General features: G+C 38.0%; 1 protein-coding gene across 5 annotated transcripts in view; it reads right to left on the minus strand.

Moving 5' to 3' along the window:
- Positions 1–24,086, minus strand: part of Wrn (WRN RecQ like helicase) — a 135,191-nt gene that overhangs the window by 83,161 nt on the left and 27,944 nt on the right. For 3 of the 5 annotated variants that reach the window (XM_029569245.1, XM_008844934.3, XM_029569248.1), the window contains exons 2-8: positions 17,345–17,452; positions 16,613–16,725; positions 13,629–13,774; positions 13,053–13,201; positions 11,982–12,131; positions 10,353–10,422; positions 4,340–4,454 (exon numbers count right to left, since the gene is read on the minus strand). In XM_029569245.1, coding sequence (XP_029425105.1) covers positions 4,340–4,454; positions 10,353–10,422; positions 11,982–12,131; positions 13,053–13,201; positions 13,629–13,774; positions 16,613–16,725; positions 17,345–17,440 — 839 coding nt within the window. In that variant the 5' untranslated portion in view covers positions 17,441–17,452. The remainder of the gene's footprint in view (positions 1–4,339; positions 4,455–10,352; positions 10,423–11,981; positions 12,132–13,052; positions 13,202–13,628; positions 13,775–16,612; positions 16,726–17,344; positions 17,453–24,086) is intronic. The other 2 variants (XM_029569246.1, XM_029569247.1) reach the window with 2 other exon arrangements.

Below are 24,086 nucleotides of genomic sequence, written 5' to 3' on the forward strand. Positions count from 1 at the left end.
CTATAAAACTTAGAAAAAGCATAAAAATTCTTAGGACTCTGTATTCTGGTGACTTCGAGTATATTAAGTTATCACTTCATTTTAAAGAAACAAAAGCTAGAACTGTAGGTCACACATTTAGGTGTAGTCTGACCGAAAGTCACTCTACAGAACTCCAAGCAGCAGGCCTGGATTTAATGAGAACTCCTGGATCTTGCCTGGTATGCACAAGGCCCTAGGCTCATTCTGAGTACTATAAAAAGAAAAGTTAACAAATAAATGAAGAATTTAGAGAGAGTAAAAAGAGTTTGATAAGCAAAGAAACACATTTATTATGTAAATAGTCCTTTGGTTAGGTCTTCGAAGTTTTCAGTATTTAAAACCAATCCTTTTTAAAGTCTAGGATCTCATGTATCTCAGGCAAATTTTTATGATAATGATTCAAATGAAAATTTGCTCTTTCATGAAAAATAAACTATCAAATTGCTGAGTTCCTCCAGTTATTTTCACACTGAAAACTGCACTATTACAGATTGAAAGAAACTTTAGAGAGCTGTGCACTGAGCAGCTTTGGTTTTTGACAGTTCCATGCGTGCATACAATGTACTATGATTGTATTGACCCCCTATTGCCCTCTCCTCTTTTCCTCCTGCTGACCTTCTTCCCAACTAATTCCTTTGGCCCAACACAGAGAAATCAAGCTAGATCTGAGCTGGAAGCTTCCTCCCTGCTGGCTAGCAGTCAGACTGAAAGAGAGGTGCTGTGCAGACTGCTGGAGGAGAAAAGTCATCAATGCTTTTACCCAGCTTCCTACCACAATGCAGACCTCTAAGCACAGTATACCTGGTGCAATAGTGACATGACTGTTTTGGATTTGAAGCCCAGACCACAGGACTGGCACTGTAAGTCTAGTCAAAAGCTTTTGGCTAAGGAGGTCACAAGTTCTAGGAGAGGAATTTACTACTGATATTTTGCTAAATGGGCATGTAGTCATACTACCTTCTAAATATTTAGTCTTATACCTATAGACTAGTGCTACTCTCAGTCTTGGTTAAAGAAGGCATCTTCTTGTAGTGGGAATGGTTAATACAGAGACTCATAACTAGTCAATGTGCTGAGAATAAGGGATTGTTTGAGTGCTCCACCCTGAATCTTAATCTCTCCTTCCAAGGTCCAGAGTACATCATGGAAGAAGTGGTGGACAGAAGCAGTGGAAAGACTGTAAGAGTTGGAGAAGAAGACATGCTATTAAACAGACTTCTGGGTATGACATGGCCACTAGAATCACGAACAGTCACTGTGGCTTCCTGCACAAGACCTACAACGTACTGGGTCCTTCAATGTTTCATTGTGAATGGAGAAGGCACACAGAGGCCCTATCCTTCCCTGAGGAGCTCTTGGTAGTTAGTGGCAGACAGGCAGGAGGAGTCATTCTCCTGAGTGGTATAGCCACTGGTAGCATGCCCCAGTAAAAAGGCATGAAAGGAGAGGAACTAGTAGGGAAGAAGAGGGTGAGCAGGAAGAAAATAAGAGAGTATAATGGGCATGAATATGAGCACAATACATGCAGACATGTATGAGATTGTCAAAAATCAAGACAGAACCATGCTAGTAACAGCTCTCTAAAGTTTTGCTCAACCTTAAACTGGCAAAGTTGATTAACACAAAACCAAGATCAAAATTATTTGTAAAACCCCAAAACAGATTGATTTTAACATAATAAAATTTTATAAATTTCTTTTGTTTTTTTTTTTTTTTGGTCTTTTTGAGACAGGGTCTCCCTGTAGCCCCAGCTCTCCTGGATTCACTATGGAGACCAGGCTGGCCTCGATCTCACAGAGAACCACCTGCCTCTGCCTCCTAAGTGCTGGGATTAAAGGCGTGCACCACCACGCCTGTCAAATTTCTTTCCTTTTAAAGGCAGTGTATATAGCCCAGGCTAGCCTAGAACTTATAATTCTCCCGCCTCACCTTCCTGAGTACAAAGATTACAGACATGTACCACCATGCCTGGCAAGTTTGTAAATCTTACTATTGTACTGCTGCTTATATGCAACAATTCTGTCTGAACAATGTGGTAGGATAGTTATGTGACATAGTTTAATTGTGAAATAAATGTGCTGCAATAGCAACTGTGACACAGCTTAGCTAACACTATAAGGGCTTCTTTATTCTGTACTACCATCAGCGTCGAACTTAACCATTTACTCTTAACACCAAAGGCTGTCCTTCTTCCCCAGTAAGACATCATGCACCTTCCCTTCTTTCTTAGGATTTCTCAACACCCAGCAGAATGTCAAGTGCACTGTAGCAATGCAACAGATATATACTGAATTCAAAAATCAATGACTAAGAGCTGGGTGCAGTGGCACACACCTTTAGTTCCAGCACTCTGGAGGGAGATGCAGACGGATCTCAGAGAGACCCAGGCCAGCCTGGTCTACACACCAAGTTCCAGGCCAGCTGGGGCTACAGTGAGACCCTGTCTCAAAAAGTCAAAAAACAACAACAACAAAAAAAAACCTAACCAATACTAAATAATACTAATATCTTCAGGGTCCACTGAAACAAACAAACAAACAAAAAAAAAACCAAAAAACTTCTCCTTTCTGCAATAAACCTCAAACTGCTCTATTTTGAGTTCTTGATTTCTTGATTCTAATAAAAACTGCTTAATTTGATGTTATAAAGTAAAGTATTAGGTATATGCAATCTATACAAGCAGATGTTTTACAATAATCTGAAATCCACTTTAAAAAAAAAAATTCTAGGGCTGGTAAGACAGCTCAGTGAGTAAAGGTTCTTGCCACCAAGCCTGACCCCCAAGGTCTCATGTGGTGGAAGGACAGAACCAACTCCTGTGAGTTGCCCTCTGACCTCCACATGTGTGTTATACCATGTGGTATGCATACACACACACACACACACACACACACACACACACAAATAAAGAAGTTTAATTTTTTTAAAAGGATTAAACTGACTCAGGCGTGGTGGTGCATGCCTTTAATTCCAGCACTCAGGAGGTAGGGGCAGGCAGATTTCTGTGAGATCAAGGTCAGCCCAGTCTACAGAACAAGTATGAGGCCAGCTACAGGGAAACCTCATCTCAAAAAAAATGAAAAAATTAAGTTAAATCACCAAAAAATTGTGAGCATAAAAATATGCAAGAAATGACCTCACTGGTTGGTACCTTCCCCATGTGAAGATTATATTACTATAAGTTATAAATTGCCAGTTACATAAAAATTAGTAACACAAAATACTAAGAGAAAAATGGCTTTGAAAAAGGTATAAAATTCTATACATTTTAAAATTTTTCAAAGTATCACAAATATCATTCAAAAAAGAATACATTAACATTGCATTTTTCCTAGAGCCAAAATATTTTCTATTCCAAATAACTGCTTCACATTTCTACAAAGTACTTTTGTGCCCCCAAATTACATTACTGAATTGGAATTGTTCATTGTTCAAGAGCAGTTCTGCTTTTAAAAGAGTAAATTTAACAAACAAGTCATTCAGCAATTAAGACCAAAGAAAGGTCTAGGTCCAAACAGCTTTAGCACCTAGAGTGGATGCTAAGTTTGTTAGACTTGCTAATATGTATAGATTATTTGCTCCAAATGTCTCAAGTTATCTAATACTTTGGCCATAATAGCCTAAAATTAAAATACTATTTTTCTAGTAATCCACCAGATAGCTGGAATTCCTATTGCTTCTAGCTAAGATCAAGTGTAGCTGAGATTCTTAACAAAAAGCTATTAAAAGTTGCTTTTATTTATAATTAAATATTTATAAATTACAAATTAAATATACTCATGAGCAAAAAACACAATCTTGCATCTTGATTATTTTCCTTAATGGATACTTACTTTGCTTTGACAAAAAAAAAATACAATATAAATATAATATCAAATATATGTCTTTGTTTCATAAAACATCCTACAAAGCAGAGAGAAAAGCGATTTATGATGTGCTATTTATTTAGCAACTAGAAAACTATCCTTTCAAGTTTATACATCAGTTTTCTGTTCATATATTAAAGCAGGTTTATATGTGTCTCCCATAATGAAGAGTTTATTCTTAAAAAAAAAAAAAACTAATAATTGGGGGACCAGAGAGATGGCTCAGTGGTTAAGAGCACATTTTGCTCTTGCAGAGGACCTGAGATCGGTTCCCAGCACCGACACTGTACAGCTCACAACCACCTTAACTTCAGCTCCACAGGGATCTAATGCTCTGATGCATCTAGGCTCTGTGGGCACCTGTACTCCTATGTACATACACATACACAGACATATACACATAATTTAAAATAAAATAAACCTTTTTTAAAAAATACAACATAACATTTAACCTCCTAGGATTTTCCAATTTTCTGCAAGTATCGGGGAAATGCTTAGCCAGATCCCTCGCTTCTTCAGAGATTGAATTCAGCTGTTTCTTCATCTCACTAGGTAGGAATTCCTCTACTGGAAAAAAGAAACCAGTATTACTTTTCGACTTAAGAAGCAGAGACTTTATTTAGCCAGCTTATACAATAATATTAGGCCTCGGATTTTCATTCTTTTCCCTTAAATGAACTCCAGCAAAACACCTCTTTATCAACTCCTCAGATCACTTCATGTACTTTGCTTCCTTTTCAGATTTCTGCTGTTTGAACTTTAAACGCCAAATCTGTGCATCAAACAAGCCTAGACAGTATGAGAAGAAAAATGAGACTTTAAGCCCACGTGACACTATTTCTAAATCAGAAATCAAGAAATCACTATTCCACCCTGTGAGCTGTCGAGAAACCTTACCCAGCAGTCCCTCCTCACTGCCCAGTTCAGTCATCACCAAAATAAAATGCAAGCCTTTCTAGGCAGGAACCACCTTCCAAATTCTGAACTTTATTCCATCAGATACATTTCCAGCAACAGCACAAACCCTGTGCTTCTTCACCACCTCTCCTTCAAGCAGTGCAGATACCTCTGAAGCCTATGACATGAGATCATGTAGCCTGCTATTCCAGATTTCTAGCCATCTTGTGACCTCAAAATCACATCCTTTTTTTCACTGAAGACAAGGTTCATTACCTGTCATTCCCTCCGCTACTATTCCTGTGATCATTTCTAGTGATTTTAAAACCGACAGAGATGTTCCATCCAAGTTTGGCTTTTCTGTCCCTGGGCTCCTCCATTTCCAATAATCTTTTCCTCATCTGACCTGAGCCATTCGTTCCCACAATCATATCCATGAACTTAAAAGTGCCTAATAAAACCACCACTACACTGTAAACTTTCAATTAGAAGTGGTTCACACTCTAAATAGATGCATACCTGTCACTCTTTCCAGTATGTTTTCAATACGATGCTTTCACACTTCAGAACTGAACCCACTGACTCTATCACTTTTCCTGCCCATTCTTCCCCCCACCATACACCCATTTTCCCCACTACGCTTTCCTTCCTTCTTCTTATCCACATTATAGCATTCATTTCTTTGATATGTGGACTCTTCATCTCCTTCCTCTTTACACCCCTCCATGGAATTTATCCCAGCAAAATCCTACTCTACCTACACTTAGCTTCTTTAACTAATTGAGACCCACACCCAAGTAGTCGGATGTACTTGAAAATAAAACACAATAATAATGATTCATTTCACTTTAAATTCACAAGGCATAGATCTCAAATAAACCGTCAACACTATTCTATGGTTCCCATTTTCCCACTCTCAAGATGACTATTTCATACCTTTTCCTTTTTCTTTAATCCTCTAAAACCTGCTCTTCATCCCTCAGATTTTCTGTTCCCATTTCCTCTTAAACCAACTCCAACTAAGCTTTTCCCTATCAGCAGCAAGGCTGCCTTGGGGAAAAGTTGTTACATTTTCAACCCAAATTGAGAAACCTAGATCCTTGCTCATTCAAGTCCTAGGAGTTTTTAAACAGCTGATGACTTCCTCCTACTTAAAACTTTTTCTTTACCTTCCTTCCTCCCTTCATCAGTGCCCCTTCTCGGTCCCCGTTGCTGCTCGCTCGTCTTCTAGATGGTGTGCTCTTGATGCCTACACCTCTCTTGTCCTTTATTTCATTCACTCCCAATTTTATCACATCCACTTCTCACTGCTTGAACTGCCATCTGCAGTCTTACCACATCTGCAGCATCTATAAGCTCAACCTCCTCTGTCAACTCTGGAATCATATTTCCAACTAAGATATTTTATTAGATATCTAAACCACCTCAAATTTTGCTGATCCAAGACTGAAATTTGAACTTTTCTCACCAAAACCCATTCTTATAATCTTCCACTATAACTAACTTTAATTTCATTCATCACTTGACTCAACAAAAACACCGTAAACATTCTATTAGTCTCTATTTCTCTGCCTTCACAGAGAACTGACCTGAAAACCCTTCACAGTGTGGCCTTTTGGAATCCCACAGCATCCACGTTTCCCACCACTCCTACCAGCATAATTCAAATAAGAATCCAGCAGAGCCTGGACAACTAAAACAGCCTCCACTCCCTGCGAATCACTTCCCCTCTTCCAGCAGCCAGAAAAATCACTTTAAAATACAAACTTAATCATATTCTTCTGCTCCATGACCTCTCAGTTAAGGATTTCTTATCAGCCATCACCATACTTATTCTATTAATAAAGCATGACGATTCACAGCATATAATACCCTGAACAATCTGACCCAAGCTTCTTTTCTAGGTATCTAGATTCTCCTGCACCCTGAGCAGCTCCACTCTCCCCCTGTACTGTCTCCCTTCTAGCCTTGGGTCTAGGCCTGCTCCTGCTCTTCTGCCCCACCTCATCCCTATCTCTGGACAAGCTTCCTAACCCAGACCTACGAACTGAGCCCTGACCCCCCGTACCCAGACGAGCTCAATTCTCCAGCTTAGTTTATTAGACCCTCCACAGGTTGTCTCCACCTCCACCCTGCCCCCGCCCCCATCATCCTAATCTGACTGCCATAGACCTGCCTACTACCCTGACAAGTATACCATATACCACTCATCAAAGAAGCTTCTTTTTGCAATAGATGGAAACTATTACAGAGTTCCACAATTGATTATACACAGAAAATATATGTCTGAGAGATGCCCAGCCAGCCCTAAGTGACAGTGGAACCATTACACCTAAGGTTCATGGAATGTAGAGGAACAGGGGGTAGAGAGAATACTAATATTTCCCTCAACTCTCACTAGTGAAGCTTCCTCATGCAACAGAGTGCAATTCACATAGAAGGCCACAACTGGCCACTTTGTAGAGAGTAAGAGACTGCAAAGTGCATGTCCTTGATAGGACTCCTACATTAAACCTTAACGACCCATGGCTCATGGACTACTGCAGAAAGACTGTAAAAGCTAGGGTTGGTGCATGCATATAAGGAAAGAGATGTTTTCAGGCTGCTAGGAACTTGCAACAATGGTGACAGCATGCACAAGACCCACGCTGACTTAATCAGACAAAAACCCAGCACAGAACTGGGGAAAAGGGCGGCAGACCCCCAACTACAGCCAAGGGTTCTACTGGCAACTGATTACTGTGGGGTGAGGGATGATTGCTCTTTAAGAGAGTATGTCTAAATAGGCTGGCCAGGCTCCAGTGGATGAAGCTGCAACAAGGGACATCTGGGTACAAGACCTGATAGGCCTTAACATATATGACAGAATGCATGAAATATGATGGGGTGCAGGAGGGGTGCAGATGAGGGATGGGGTCTAAATTTGATTAAGATTGTATGAAATGCACAAAAACTCAATAAAAATACACATTAAAAACACCTTATTTTCTAGCCTTGTTTCCTACCACTCTTCCCATTTCTCTTCACCTATAGTCCCTGTTCCTTAATCAAGACACGCAGTCACCCTTAGATGTTTCATCCTTTCTTTCAACTACGCATGCTCAACTCTTCCTTTAGGGAGACAAATAGCTTCCTCCCTTGCTTCTATCAAATAAAATGGACATTTTGTTTGGTGAATTTTCTTCAGCACCCTATACTAAAACCTGACACATAATAATCACTAGACAAATATATATTATACCCACATCATTCCACTGTTCCATTCTTGCTATACCTACATCATCCTCATATTACCAAGGTCTCTGGACCCTTTTCTGTTTCAAAAGCACACACTTTGTCACCCAAAACACTATAACTACTATAGTATTAGAAATGTAGTAAAGAAGGCTACAATGATGAGTATGCTGCCAACTCTAATTATTAATTATAGGCCCTCAGTTTCTCAAAAATCTCTGTAGTATTTAAAACAATCTATAGTCTCGTCCTTCTTCAAACATGTTCTTTGCTTGGCTTTCTGTATGCCATACTTCCTAATTTCCTTTCCCCACCTACAGCAACTCCTGTAGAGTCCCCTCCTCCACACAAATACTAGATGCTAAGAGTTTCTCAGGACTCAGTCCTAAAGCTTTATCTCCAACAAACTGCCCCCTGAGATACACCCTACATATCTAGATGCCCACAGGCAACAGCCCTCTTACTTAGATGTTTTTCTCTTTTAACATTATCTAAAAGCAACTGCCTAACTTCACCAATAATTCTTGTTCTCCCTTACCCATGTATTTCACCCCTGTTTTTCAGCCAAAACACAGGATGATCCCTGACACATGCCTGTCATCATTACCTCAGATTCTATTGACTCTGCTTCCTCATTAAAGGTATTTTGAAGCCGTCCACCTCTGTCCACCCTCAACACAATGAATTCGAGTTACTATTTCCTCCCACTTGGTTTATTATCATAGCCTATTTAGTTAATTATTTTATTTTTTTTTATTTTTTTATTTTTTTTATTTTTTATTTTTTTGGTCTTTTTGAGACAGGGTCTCCAGTAGCCCCAGCTGGTATGGAACTCACTATGAAGACAAGGCTGGCCTTGAACTCATAAAGATCTGCCTGCTTCTGCCTCCCGAGTGCTGGGATTAAAGGCATACATCACCACGGCCAGCTTAACTATTTTAAAAATAGTACATTTCATTCCTGTGTTTAAAACCCTCAATAGCTTCAAATTGCTCTTAGGAGTTAGGGTTAACATAGCCTGTCTTCTTTCCTTTTTCTGCTTCCCCTTCATCACCCTGTCATATTCAATGGTTTAGTATACTGAATAACTTTCAGTTGCCTATAGATAGCACAGCCTCTCTCAATCTCTGAAATGGTATCCAATGCCCACACACCTTTCCCCTATGTTCTGGCGAGCAAACACGTGCTCTTATTTCAGCTCTTAAGCATAATTCTCTGGGAAATATTTTCAAATACCAATAAATACAGAAGTCATGTCATCACACAAAAAGTTTCAGATTTCAAAGCACTTCAGATTATGCACAGGAATATTCAACCTATGTAATAATTCTCTGGGTAACAACACAAGTGCCTTAAATATTTTGTCCCTTTTAATGTTCAAAATTAATCTATGAGATAGTTTGCCATTATCCATATTACAAGCCTGGGAAACATCCAGAAAACTGAGATTGCATCATGGTCTATGTAACACAAAAGTTAATGCTTACCCACCCTACTGCCTGTCTCCTGCAATGACTACCTTATCAAAATATCTGACAAGGACACAAAAATTGAATGAAGAAATCTAGCAGAAAGAATATCATCATTTGAGCGAGGCGTGGTGGTACAGGCCATTAATCCCAGCATTCAGGAGGCAGAGGCAAGCAGGTCTCTGTGAGATTGAGGCTAACCTAGTCTAGATAGTGAATTCTAGACCAGCTGGGTCTAAAGGGAGACCCTGTCTCAAATTAAGCTGTAACACTATAAAGCATTTGATATACTTCAAAGCATTAAATATAAAGCATTTTAAACATTTGTAGAAAGAATATATAGTTTCCAGCCTAGGGGAAGCTGCTTGGTTCGCTGTTGTTATCAGATACTAAATGCCAACTCCTGAAGAACATTAATGCTACAAAACAAAGCAGTTTAAGTCCTGTTTCCCACAAAGAAGAGATCTAAAACCCTAACCTATGATACTGATTGATTTCACTTTAGTGGTAACACTGTGCAGACATTTAAGAAGTTGTAATACAGTATTTTGTAAGAATACATTGACTTTGGGAAAGCTAATAAAACAGCAAATTCACATTTTTTTGTTGTTGTTTTATTATTTTGATTTTATGTGTATGAGAGTATTGCCTGCATTTGTGTAAATGCACCTGTGTCATGCAATGCCTACAGAAGTCAGAAGAGGGCATCAGATCCCCTAGAACTGGAGTTACAGATAGTTATTACCCACCATATGGGTGCTGGGAATCAAACCCAGGTCCTCTGTAAGAGCAGTCAGTGCTCTTAACCACTGAGCCATCTCTCCAGCCCCCACATTTAATGTTTTATTTTTAGGTCATAACATACCTTTATTTATAGCAAACACTTGTCCAGCATCTCCCAAACTTTCTAATCTTTGATAAATCATAAGACCAGCCTATAGAAAAAAAATAAATAAAGGGCAAGTTAAAGATAAGCAACATAAGCCGAGCATGGTGGCGCACGCCTTTAATCCCAGCACTCGGGAGGCAGAGGCAGGCAGATCTCTGTGAGTTCAAGGCCAGCCTGGTCTACATAGTGGTTCTGGGACAGTTGGGGCTACAGGGAGACCCTGTCTCAAAAAGACCAAAAAAAAAGATAAGCAACATAAATAAAACTATATATGCCACATCTCTAGCAAAATCTACAAGAATGATTCTCGAAACACACCAAAAATTGAAGTTAACTGATTATGTTACACAAAGAGCCATGTTTTCATGTAACTACCATTCCAGGTGAAGAAAGTTGCTTCACTATTATAGCAGGTATCTGAATCAAATAGTCTATAAGAATCTAACAGAATACAATCTAGAGAGAGAAGTCTTGTTTTGATGACAGATTCTGATTTCATTAAACCAGTTGAGGATGTTGGTCAGTGTTATGACCACAGTATATACTAGGTATTGTTAACAGAAATGATCAAGTCGCATTGACTTTTCAAGAATAAAGTTGCTACAGCGTGTAATCTCAATACTCAGGAGGCACAGGCAAGAGGATCAGAAGTTCAAGACTAGTCTGAGCTACATAGTAAATCAAGATCAGCCTGAACTATATGAGACCCTGGAGAGAGAGAGGGAAGGGGAGAGAGAGAGAAAGACAGGAAGGCAGGAAAGAAGGATGAATGGAAGGAAAAAAAAAGCAGGAAGGCCAAAAAGAAATGTGTGTGTGTGTGTGTGTGTGAGAGAGAGAGAGAGAGAGAGAGAGAGAGAGAGAGAGAGAGAAAGGAGGAGGAGGAAGAGGAGGAAGAGAAGGAGGAAGAGGAAGGAAAGAGAAAAAAATGTGGGAATCTGAAATTTTGTTTACAAAAGCATCACTCTACTTCCCTGACAAAGAGTTCTCTTTCTTTTTCTGGTTACAAGTTAAAGGAGTATCCATTTTAAAAAATAAACGTAAGATGAGAAACAAGATGGTCATTGATAAATAAAAGTATGAACTGAAAGAAAGAAAATCACAACTATCTATTCCTTAAAGTACACATAGACAATGTATACAGAAAGATATGCCCAGATTTCAGTACGTATAAATTTATAAATAGAAAAATACATCTAAGAGCAGCGCAGCATTAACTTTGGAGGAAATTTTTCTAAATTTCCACATATTGCATATAAATGTAAGAAACAGCACGTTTCAATATAGAATTACTTATATATAAAATACACTAACAACACCATTTGTGTCTGCTAAGCCCAAGCTTTTCATGATTCCTGCAAGTTCACATTTCTTTTACACAGAAACTGGAAAAGCTTTATGATAATGAAAATAACTAGCCTTGAACAATCTATAAATGGCACTTTCTAATAAACATGGAGAATTTCACTTGATATCTTACTAAACAATTTTAATGCCAACTAAAAATCAATATTTTAGTTAATGCTGCAACTACAATAAAAGTTTTCTAAAGTAATTTGGTGTAAGAGTAAAAATTACACCACAGCCTAAAGACCTTTAGATACATACATAAGCATCAGTAGCTGCATACAGTTTCTGGTCCTCAGTGAGGGGAAAATTACTCCAATTGCTACAGCGAATGGACTTGTCTTTCAGAAGCTGTTTTCCTAAGATGTGTTTAGCCAGACCATTGAGGCTCCAGGTCTCTGTACAGTTCAGCTAGAAGTAATGAAAAGGTAACATAGCAAACATTTCTCCTTTACTGTTAGCTATTCCTAAATATCACCAGATGACCAAACCAAGAACAAAAACTCCCATCACTAAGACCTCATTCATAGTCTAAATGAGAATTTAATTCTGAAATTTCTTCAGTGTAGGTATTAAAACTCTTGGAATTTAAAGGGATTGTTCATAGAAAAAAAGTTGAATAGGTTAAAATGCTTTCAACTTCCCAGCCAAACTGGTTAAATATAAGAATTTAATTATTTCATTAACAAAACATTTGAGATATGAAAGATGAAATTAATGGTCAAACTTACAATAAGAGGACTACATCACAATAACTACACTGTAGTCTTCTTTAAAGAAATGGTATTGAGGACTGGAGAGGTGGCTCAGTGGTTAAGAGCACTGTTTTCTCTTGCAGAGGACCCAGGTTTGATTCCCAGCACCAACATGGCAGCTAACAACCATCTGTTACTCCAGTTCCAAGGGATCTGATACCCTCTTCTAGCCTCTGTGGGCAATTACATGCATGCAGGCACTTACATGCATGTAGGGTGCACTTACATGCATGCAGGCAAAACCTCATCCACATAAAATAAAATTTAAAAATGGTATTGGTATAAATGTCTTAAAAACAAAATACAATTTTTAAGTTTGCAAACACATGAAGTAAGTGAGAGCAGGCAGCAAAGGCAGAGGAATGCTTTCTTAGGGAAACATATGCTGAGACAGTAAATGTGAACAGAAGGTTTTCCTGATGGAACTTTCACTTTGAACTTCTGTATTGCCACCAAAATCAATACAGTTTAACTTTTTTTGTTCAAAAAAATCTAACATTTTGATAAGAAGCGCATTCTGTGAAGACAGATTTAGGCACATTAGCTACTTTGTTTATTAAAACAGTAATATTTCTACCTTTTCATTGGCAACATCTGTCAACTCCACAAAACTCTCCAACTTGATATTAAAGTCACGTAGAAGTTTCCACTGATCTCCTTCAATTCCAACACCTGCCTTCTTAATTGCTTTATTTTCAAGTAAAATTTTTAATCCCTGTGGGAATACTAAAACATTTAATCATTATTTCCATAATTCTGCTAAGTATGGTTGATTTGCTCTATTTTTGTGCATGCCATGTGTATTTTAAACTTATGTTTATATTAAGCTTAAATTTAGAAACACATTCACCTTATTTCTTTTATTGCCTAAAGTCCTGACTGCAAAGCAACTAGAAAAAAAAAAAGAGTCTGAATGCCACCTCTACCTGTAGTAACAACTTATTATTCCTGGTCGTTTATACCTCTAAACCTCAGTTCTCCTTTCTAACACAAGACAAAGATACAGAGGAAGGGATGGGAGTAAATCAGGTAAAAACACAAATACTTAAATATAAGATGGTAAGAGATGGCCAGCTAATCAAAGAACTTCATTTACAGGAATAAAGTGGATATATGATTATCAGTCATATAAAAATGAAACAGAGATACCAACCTGACATAGAAGAAATATGAAACAAGTAACATTTGCTCTCCGACACACACAACTGAATCAATGCAACTCTGCTCAGCTTCCCTTTAGTGTATACGGGGGGCCATTCCATGTCAAATCCTATCACATCTCCCTGAGACAGATGCCTACTACCAGAGGAAAAATATGGGGATTAACTGCATGAAATGTAAGTTAAAAGACAAATCAAAGACTGGAAAACATATTCATGATACATACAACTATTAGTAAATAGCCAGAAAATATTAAAAGGTCCTTGAAGAATCATTAACAAAAGACAAATGATCCATCAGAAAAAATGGAGAAAAATAGGAACAGTCAATTCCCAGAAAGGATATCCAAAGGGCAGAAAAATCCCAATTTACTGTGGAGATACCCTCTCTACACATTTTCACATACCTGTCAAAACTTAAAGGGTCATAATATCAAATGGTGAGAAGTGGGAGCTGCTTGTTAATGATAAACATTAAAACTAAAATTCTCTGGGGGAAAATGTTGATATTATCTAAATGCAACATTAATAAACACTATGGTCATAAATACATGGCACTCATTGCTACACAAACACAGATGTATGTAAGAATATGCACTGCAGCTGACATGGTAATTTGGCACTCAGGAGATGGAGTCAGGAGGATCAGGGGTTCCACACCAGCCCATGGGTACACAGAAAGAGTCAGTCTCAAAACAAAACAGAAGGAAGAGAAAACAATGTTCACTGCAGTACTGCTCCTATTTGTGGGGTTGGGGGTGGGGGGCAAAGGGAGAGAATGACAGCTTGAAGTAAATTTCCATAAATGAGAGAGTAAACAATTAGTGGCAGGAGGAAACAGAATCAGTGTGCCTCACCAGCATCAGAAAACTTTTCTTAATACTTCCTGGGAATGAGATTAATTTCTCTACTGAAAGATAACATGCTCATGATAGGGTATTCAAAATTAAAAGAAAAGGCCAGAGATATGAACAGTAAGAGCAAAAATCCTAGATAATACACGTGCGTGTGCGCATGCACACACACACACACACACACACACACACACACACACTTACATACACTCACAAATTTAAAAAGAACTTAAAGGCTGGAGGGATGGTTTTGCAGTGAAGAGCACTGTCTGTTCTTTCAGAACACCCAGGTCTGAATCCCAGCACCCACATGGCAGCTAACAAGAGTTAAAATGATAAGAGTTAAAAAGCTGTATGTGGTAGTGGACGAATAGTCAAGATGATTTCAGCAAAGGCAAATCAAAACACACTACTTCATAGGGGAGATTTAAGTTCTCTTTTTGTTAATATTTTATTATTTTTATTTTGTTTGTATTCGTGTATTGCTTGCACGTATGTAAGTGCACCCATGTCATGTAATCCACACAGAGGAGAGAAGGTGTTGGATCCCCTGGAACTGGAGTTACAGGACAGCTGTTAGCTGCTATGTGGGTGCTGGGATTCAAACCCAGCTTTTCTTGCAAGAACAGCCAGTACACTTAACCACTGAGCCATCTCTCCAGCCCTTAAGCTTTTGTTTGGTTTTTTTTAATACTTTTTTGTGTATGTGTGTGCATGTATGTATGCGTGCGTGTATACGTGTGGGTGTGGGTGTGTGGGTGTAGGGGGGGTGACCCTCCATGAAGAAGTTAAAGGACAACTCCAGGAGTCAGTTCTCTCCTTCTCCCATGTGGGTTCCAGGGATCAAATTCAGATCATCAAGCTTAGTGTCAAGCACCTTTACCCACTGAGCCATCTCTCCAGTCAATTTAAGCTCTGTTAATGGTATAACATAAATTATGAAATGCTAAAAGATGTGCTTTTATAAGTCAATGTTTCAGAGTTGTTTATAATGAACCATGGCAAGTGTGCATGCACACACAATATAAATAATAAATAAATAAATAAATAATAACTAAGTATAAATGAACAAAAAATTGATAAAACTACATAAAAGAAATATGTATGTTACTATCGTTTATATGCCTATTTCACAATTTAAGTTAAAGCTGTACTTCAAACAGAAAAGATTTCAACTACTTCCTCAGGCCATAATGGAATTTTACTCACCCTTCCACTAAAAACAGAAAATTATACAAACAATCCAAATTAACCATTCTTAGATGCTAGACAGTAGGAATACAAGGCCATATTCTCTGAAGAAAGGGAAACAAAGTAAGGACCTGGGTTCAATTCCCAGCACCCACATGGCAGCTACAAACCATCCTTAACTCCAGTTCCAGGGGAATCCAAAGCCTTCTTCTGACCTCCGCGGCATTGCACAACACGGGTGCACTCACATACATGCAGGTAATACACTCATACACATAACATAAAAATAATAAATAAAATATTTTAATTTTAAAAAATGCATACAATGCATCAAAACTACAATTCTTCAAATTGCTTAAGCTTACTGTCTTCAGATAGGAGACAGGCCATTCTCCTAGACCTCACAGCCTCCAAAACTGTGAGAAATAAATTTATTTCTTTATAATTTACTCAGTCCATGGTAATTTTCTTAGAGCAGCAGAAAACAAGCTAGGACAGAGGCAACTATTAAGGACCATTTGGTGAAATTGCCATGTGCTAACTACATAAACAGCGCATCACGGCCATTACTCAAGTATCAATGTGCACACATTTTTAGAAGATGTAAAGATGCAGCTAGAGGTCAAATAATATTTTCATTTTTCCTAAATTGGGAAACAGTGTGCTCAGCAGCTCCACCTATGTATTACATTTCCAAGCATCCAAAGTAAAAACAAAATTATCTAAAGAAACATTAGTGAACAAAAGGGCTTATTGCTAATTTAATTTAGGGAGTTTGTTTTGTATTTAAAAAAAAGTTATAATGTACTATCTCTGAAATACATCCCAATTGTAAAATTAAGCATTCTTATAAACATTACTATTAATCTTACCAATCTAATTATTTTATAAGGGTTCAAATTCAATGACATTATGAAATTCAAATCTCTTACCTAATATCTTCAGAGAGGAAAGAGCAATCACTAGCCTCATAACTGTAAACAACAGATCCAGTGAATTCTAAAAATGGGAGGCCATCTTCTAAAGCACTCTTCTGAATGCATGCCTTGAATTAAGTAAAATTCAAAATAGGTGTAAATAAATATCACAGTAAATAATAAATGTTCACTAATAAAGTCCACTGAAGATATTCATAGTGCTATTTGGTATCACAGACTAAGAGGTCGTAAGGTCAATTTAACAAAGGTAAAGACTGTTAAATTATTTTCCCATACCATTCTATTTTCAAACTTATTTTCATAAAGGCATTTAATTTACTGGTTTTTTCCTGATAATTACATTAATATTCTAGAAGTAATAATATGCCCTTCGAATGCTGATGGTTCATTACTAGATCTTAAATCTACAAGAACATAAACTATTTTAACAAAAATTTCACCAGCATTAATACTATCTAAATTTGATCTGAAATGGAACAAATCAGTAAGGTTACCCATATAAAAGAAAAAGAAAATACACAATAGCAATTCTCGTTGTGTAAACCAAATTAAAATTTAATCCCACTTACCCTTCAACAACTAGGTCCTGGTTTATTCACATAACAGAAACTCTTACCTAAATAATGGCCTGAAATTTGACAAGCGAGGGGTGACTCATTCATTGTACAGTCAAATTCAAACTAAACCTTGCACTGAAAAGAACCATCAATGAACAACATAACATACCTTTCTTTCTTTTGTAGCATATCTATTATTCTGCACAGACATCCATTCAGGAAATTTCCTCTGCAGTGAAGTTGGTTCCATTTTATTTTCACTCATGTCTAAAATGCCCTAGTTGCAAAACACAGTAAATGACAGCTATGAATAAATATGAAAAATATTTAACAGAAAACTCAAGAGATAGCCCCATCAATACTATTGAAAAACCAAACATACAATTTTAATGCAGGTTATGACACACAGGCTCAAGTATAGCTAGACTCACCAAAACAAATGCAGTAATATTAACTATTCATTAAGCAGTTCTTCCTTTTAAAACAAGTTGGCCATTTTAATAGAGTTCTGAGATTTAAGGAGTTTCAAATTTCTAACAGTCTATGGTTTTGTTGCTTTCAAAGAATAACTTTTATCTCGTTAACAAAGAATTTTTGAATGTATGAAATATGAAATGTTTTAGCATCTTCGATATTCTGTATAACTATCACCTCTCCTAAGATCTAAGTAGACTCAGCAAAACCATTTGATTTATTTACAAGTCTACTTAAAGATAGATAGCAGCTCTTTTACTAAAGGACTTTCATTATGTTCTTGGCCTGGTAAGTGAACAAGCGTCCCAAAAAACAAGAGTTTCTTAGAGAATTTTTTTTAATCTGTTACTAATTTAGAGGGTTCTCTACAACATAAACCAAACTTCAAGTATGGTTAAAGAAAATAGTGAGGCGGTGCTGGAGAGATGGCTTTAGTAGTTAAGAATGCTGGTTACTCTTCCCGAGGACCCAGGTTTGGTTCCCAGCACCCACATGACAGTTAACAACCTTCAGTAACTGCAGTTCCAGGGGATCTGATGCCCTCTTTTGGCTTCAATTGGTACCAGGCACACATGTGGTGCACTTATTATATACATGCAGGTAAAACATGCATATGCATTGAAAAAATAAAAATAAAAACATAAAACAACTTTCTAAAAAGAAAATGGTGAGTGAGTCATAACATGTTCTTTTTGTTGGTGATAAAATGAACCCACGCCCTGGTATGATTTACTCTAAAGTGAAGCAGTATTCTTAGTGAATTCCTCAAACCTCAGGTTTAGTTCCTATTATCTAGCTGTCTACTAGGGTGTTGGGGAGGATGGAGTGTAACAGTTTTAAATATGTTGGTGAAGATTCCTGTGACATAACATATTAATGTTAAGTAACCATAGGAACCATTTTAAAATTTAGGAATAGTTTATTATACTTAGTACTATTTAGTAATATAAACTAGTAACAACTCTCTGCTCCAGTCTCCCTTCTTCTGTGTCACATCTCTGGCCTAGCTTCCTAACCCAGACTAGCTTAATCCTCTAAGTAGTTTGTTAGGCCCTCCACAGGCTGTGCCGACCCACACCTTCCTCTGGCCTCCTGATCTGTCTGATACAGACTGGCCTGCCTACTACCCTGGTAAGTCAGTCTGCCCACTGAATCTTGATTCCCCTACAGCCTGAGCACCTCCAATCCTCCCTCCCCTTCTTCCTCCACCTCCCCATTCTAGCCTCGGGCCCAGGCTGGCTCCAGCTCTTCCACCTCAGATCTCTGGACTATCCTTCGTCCAGAGCCGCCCACTGGATCCTGATCTCTTACACCCATAATAGGTCAATTCTCCAGCCTCCTTTGTTAGACCTTCCACAGGCTGAACCCACTCCCATCTTGCCCTTAGTCCCCCTCCAGATCTACCTACCACAGACCCACCTTTTACCCAGACCAGCCTACTACCCTACAAGAATCTGAAGCACACACCAGCTAACTTTTCAAACCTGAGCAAAAAGCAACCAAGCTACATCAACAATATAAACAGAACCAAACTTCAACTAAACAAAGGCAGAACAGAATTTCCTATCAGACACACAACCAACAAAAGTTATCCATATGTTCAAAGGGCAATGAAAAAGCACAGATAATATGAAAAACCAAGAGAACATGCCCCCAGCAAAACCCACCTACCTGTCCTACAGAAGTGTACTACAATGAGAGTCTCTCCAAGGAGTCCCATGACACAGAATTTAAAAGAACAATCATAAGCATAATCAAAGGACTTAAAGAAAACATAGGTAAACAACTCAAAGAACTGAAACATGATAGGCATAAACATGATGGAAGCTCAAGAAAATACAAATATGCGGCTAAATAAAATAACAAAAACAATTCAGGATTTGAAAAAAGAATTCACAAAAAGGATAGAAATATTGAAACTCAGGCTGGAGAGATGGCTCAGTGGTTAAGAACACTGGCTGTTCTTGCAGAAGACCCAGGTTCGAATCCTAGCACCCACATGGCAACTAACAACTGTCCGTAACTCCAGTTCCAGGGGATCCAATAGCCTCTTCTGTCCTCCGCAGGCATTGCATGGCACAGGCGCACTCACCAAAATGCAAGCAATATATACATACACATAAAATAAAAAATAATAATAAATAAATTTTTTTTGGTCTTTTTGAGACAGGGTCTCCCTGTAGCCCCAGCTGTCCTGGATTCACTATGGAGACCAGGCTGGCCACGAACTCACAGAGATCCGCCTGCCTCTGGCTCCCAAGTGCTGGGATTAAAGGTGTGCACCAAAAGAAATATTGAAACTCAAACCAAAATGAAGATGAAATTGAAAAATTCAGTAAGTCGGTTTTAAACAATAGGGAAAAGCCTCCCAAGTAGAGCGAATGAAACAGAAAACAGAATATCAAGACTGAACAAATTTAAACAACTGAACTCCTTAAGCAAAGACTATGAAAAACTTATACAAACACAGAAATAGAATACACAGGAAATATGGGACACATGAAAAAGCCAAATCAACACACACAGGCATACAGGAAGGAGAAGAATCCTAAGTCAATGGCATTGACCAGATCTTCAACAGGATTACAGAAGAAAACTTCCCTAAATTAAGGAAAGACATACCCATACAGATTAGACAGACCAGAACAGAAACTCCCCACAGCATTCAGAACAAAGAGAGTGTACTGAAAGTTGCTAGAGGAAAAAAAGTTATGTATAAAGGAAAAACCATCAGAATTACAGCTGACTTTTGGATGCAAATTATGAAAGCCAGAAGAGCCTGGACCAAAGTATTCCCAGTTCTAAACGACCATGGCTGCCAACCCCAAATACTTTACCCAGCAAAACTGTCTACCATAGTTGAAGGGGAATGGAAAATTTCCCATGACACAAACAGGCTGAAAGAATTCATGCCCACCAAACCATCTTTTTGTTTCTTCAAGAAACTCATCTCACCTTCAAGGATAGGCACTACCTTAAGGTGAAGGATGGGAAAAAAAAGTTCTAAGCAATGGCGTAGATGGCATAAAAAGCCAGAGGGAAATGTATTACCTCAAAAACCTCCTGAAAAATACACATACAATATATCTGAACAGAAGTGCATGTGTATATCTGAAGGCTATAATAACAAGGAACACAGTGCCCAACAGGAAAAACCTCCCTTCGAGTTGTTGGTCAGAGTAGTCCAAGAGACTCCCAAAATAACATGAGCTATCACCAGAGCACCTGATTACCTCCTAGAACTTAAAGGTAAGACCCTATTTCTGAAGATGGGACATATTTCAGACACAGAACTTGGAGCAATGGGGCTGGAACTGACCTGGAAGCTTTCTCCTTAAAGACTAGCACTCATGGTTCTAGAGGATACCATGTAAGCTGCTAAGAGAGAAAAATCAATCTATGGTCCAACCCAGCTGTGAAACCTAATAACCACAACGACTGGCACAGAAAACCTCTATTGGTGTAGTAGTGGCACTGTTATGGGGGTAATCAACAACTATCTAATTGGACTTAAAGCCCTCTCAATGGAAGGAAACTGGTGGGTGGCATTGTAAAAACAGCCAAATACACATGGCTGGAGAGGTCATAGATCCCAGAGTAAACCCTAACTCTGCAATATCTCTAGACAAATGAAATTTCTTACCATATGCTAAATATGAATCCTTATATTCACAGACAAGTATACTGCCATCACAGAAGCTTCTTTTGCAACATATGGAAGTTATTACATGGGAGGAGAAAAGCAACTCCTACAGTTGTCCTCTGACCTCCACATGCATGCCATGGCGTTTATACACCCACACACATACATAAAAACTTAAATGTCCCCCATGGAAGTAGTGTAGTGTTTGGGAGTTTTGTTGTTGTTATTGTTTTCTGAGTGTATATGTGTTTTGTTCTGTTTTGTTTGAGAAAGGGTCTCCTTACAGCTCCAGCTGGCTTGGAATGTATATGTAGATCTGGCTGGCCTCAATCTTACAGAGATCCACCTGCCTCTGCCTTCTCAGGGCTGGGATTAAAGGTATGTGCATGCCACCACACCTGGCCAAACAGAAGTGGTGTTTTTGTTTGCTTTTGGTTTGAATATCCTGAAATCACGTTGCCTATTCATCCACATACAACTTTTCAGCCCTTATCAGTCTCTAAGGCTGTCTAGGATATTTGCTGTTAGTGCTCATTTCTCAAGACTTTCTCTTTTAATTTTGGTATCCCAACTTGAGCATGTCATCTCTCACTAGAGAAATTCATCTCATTCACAGGTAGTATTAAGAAAACTTTTCTGGATTTGGTGAGATGACTCAAAGTCCCAGGTGTTCACTACATAAGCCTAGAAACCCAGGTTCAATCCCAGAACCCACATAAAGAAGAGGACCAATTCACAAAGTTGTCCACAGCACATGTACACCCACACTCACACACTATAATAATAAAATGTCATTATTAAATATAAGACGAACACGCTTCCCTTTTCCTTTTTCTAGTGTAGTACACATCTTCATTTTGGACAGTTTCATACACGCACACACTGTCCTGTGCGATGCTCACACCACATCACCCTCACTTAGCCCTCTCCCACTCCTGATAACCCTGGTTTAGTATGAATCTTCCATTCTTCCTTTGGATTCCATTTTTTTGTTTGTTTGATTTTGTTTTTTTCAGAGTCTCATGCTGCCGAGGCTGGCTTCAAACTCACTCTGTAGCCAATGATGACCTGAACTCTGGAGAGCTCCTGCTCTTCTTGCCTGAGTGCTAAGATTACAGGTGTGTACCACCGGTTTATGTGGTGCTTGAGACAGAACCCAGGCCATTCCAGGCAAACACTCCACCAACTCTAACCTCTGGAATACTTTTTCCATTTCTTCTGACTTAAAAAATGATCACTTATTCATTCTTCTCCATTACTAATGCTACAGTATATACTGGGTCTTATACTATCTAACTTCTGATCAAAACTAAATATATTCTTCAAAGACTACTTAATAATCACACACACACACACCCACACACACACACGCACACACACACACAAACTTCACTAGCACAAGTGGCAGCAAATGTCAAAGAGGAGCTTCTGCCTCAACAGACTAAAAACTCCTTTTTTAAAAACTACTTTAAAAAACAATTTTATTTATTATTTTTATTTTATGTGTATGAGTGTATTGTCTGCAAGTATGTAAGTGCACCTATGTGTAATGCCCACAGAGGTCAGAAGGTGTTGGATTACCCTGGAATTGGAGTTATGGACAGTTGTTAGCTGACATGTGGGTGCTGGAAATCAAACCCAGGTCTTCTGCAAGAGCAGCCAGTACTCTTAACCACTGAGCCATCTCTCCAGCCCCAAAACTCCTTTTTTATCATTAACCAATATTTCAGCAATTTAGTCTCCTTAAATAAATTGTCACAGGCACAAACATTCTTTAAATCCAAGAGCTTTTACTTTAACAAAGAAACATGTTAATTCCTTTTGATGGCGCATATATATATATATATATATATATCTCCCCACACATAAAACTCTGAACTAATAGTAAATACTACTAAAATGTCTGAGACACACACTGACTTTGCTATATTATTACTACTCTTCTTTAAGCATTAAGCCAAGTGTGGTGGTGCATGCCTGTAGTCACAGCACTGTGAGTTCAAGGCCTGCCTGATCTACATAGTGAGTTCCAGGCCAGCTGGGGCTACAGGGAGACCCTGTCTCAAAAAGACCAAAAAAATAAAAATAAAAAAGATTTTTTAAAAAGTCACACAGCATTAATTAAACATTTTATTGATCCAAAATATACTTTATTTTTAAGCCAATTTTTGTAATAGCAAGATTAGATCAATAACTGCACTGATTTAAGTAAAAGTTCAATTGATATTTGAATAGAAATTCCAAGATTATATATATCAACTTTAAGTCCCATCTTTTAGGTATCTAAAGCATCTTACACACGCCTTCATATTACACAAAATCCTTTCTTACATCTACTTTCCATTCTGGGAGTGTTCAGCCATCTTAATCATATCCTTACTAAATATATTTCCATTTTTACAACTGTCCAACATTTTCTCTCAATGGTTATCTTAATACCATAAGACAGGAATAATATTAATAAGTAAATTCACCATCTGTTGTGAGGAGTTTCTTGATGGGGTGTTAGGCAATGTCTACCCACTTCTCATAAGTTTCTAGAAACAAACTATTGGATCACATCAAAGTGAACACTCAGTCAATTGTGTCAAGTTACAGTCAGAATTTCTTCGAAATGGGTGAGAATAAATTATAATAAAAATTTGTCCTGTATAAACTGAGTCAATAAAACCTGGACAAACATAATGTTTTTAACAGTTCAATTTTAATTACCTAAAATTAAACCAAAATATTTCAATGGGATTCCCATAAGTTTGTGAGGATTTTTAAATATTCCTATTACAGCTAAGGTGAT

The sequence above is a fragment of the Nannospalax galili genome, unplaced genomic scaffold, assembly GCF_000622305.1.
Source record: "Nannospalax galili isolate Female #2095 unplaced genomic scaffold, S.galili_v1.0 scaffold680, whole genome shotgun sequence".
NCBI classification, from domain to species: Eukaryota; Metazoa; Chordata; class Mammalia; order Rodentia; family Spalacidae; genus Nannospalax; species Nannospalax galili.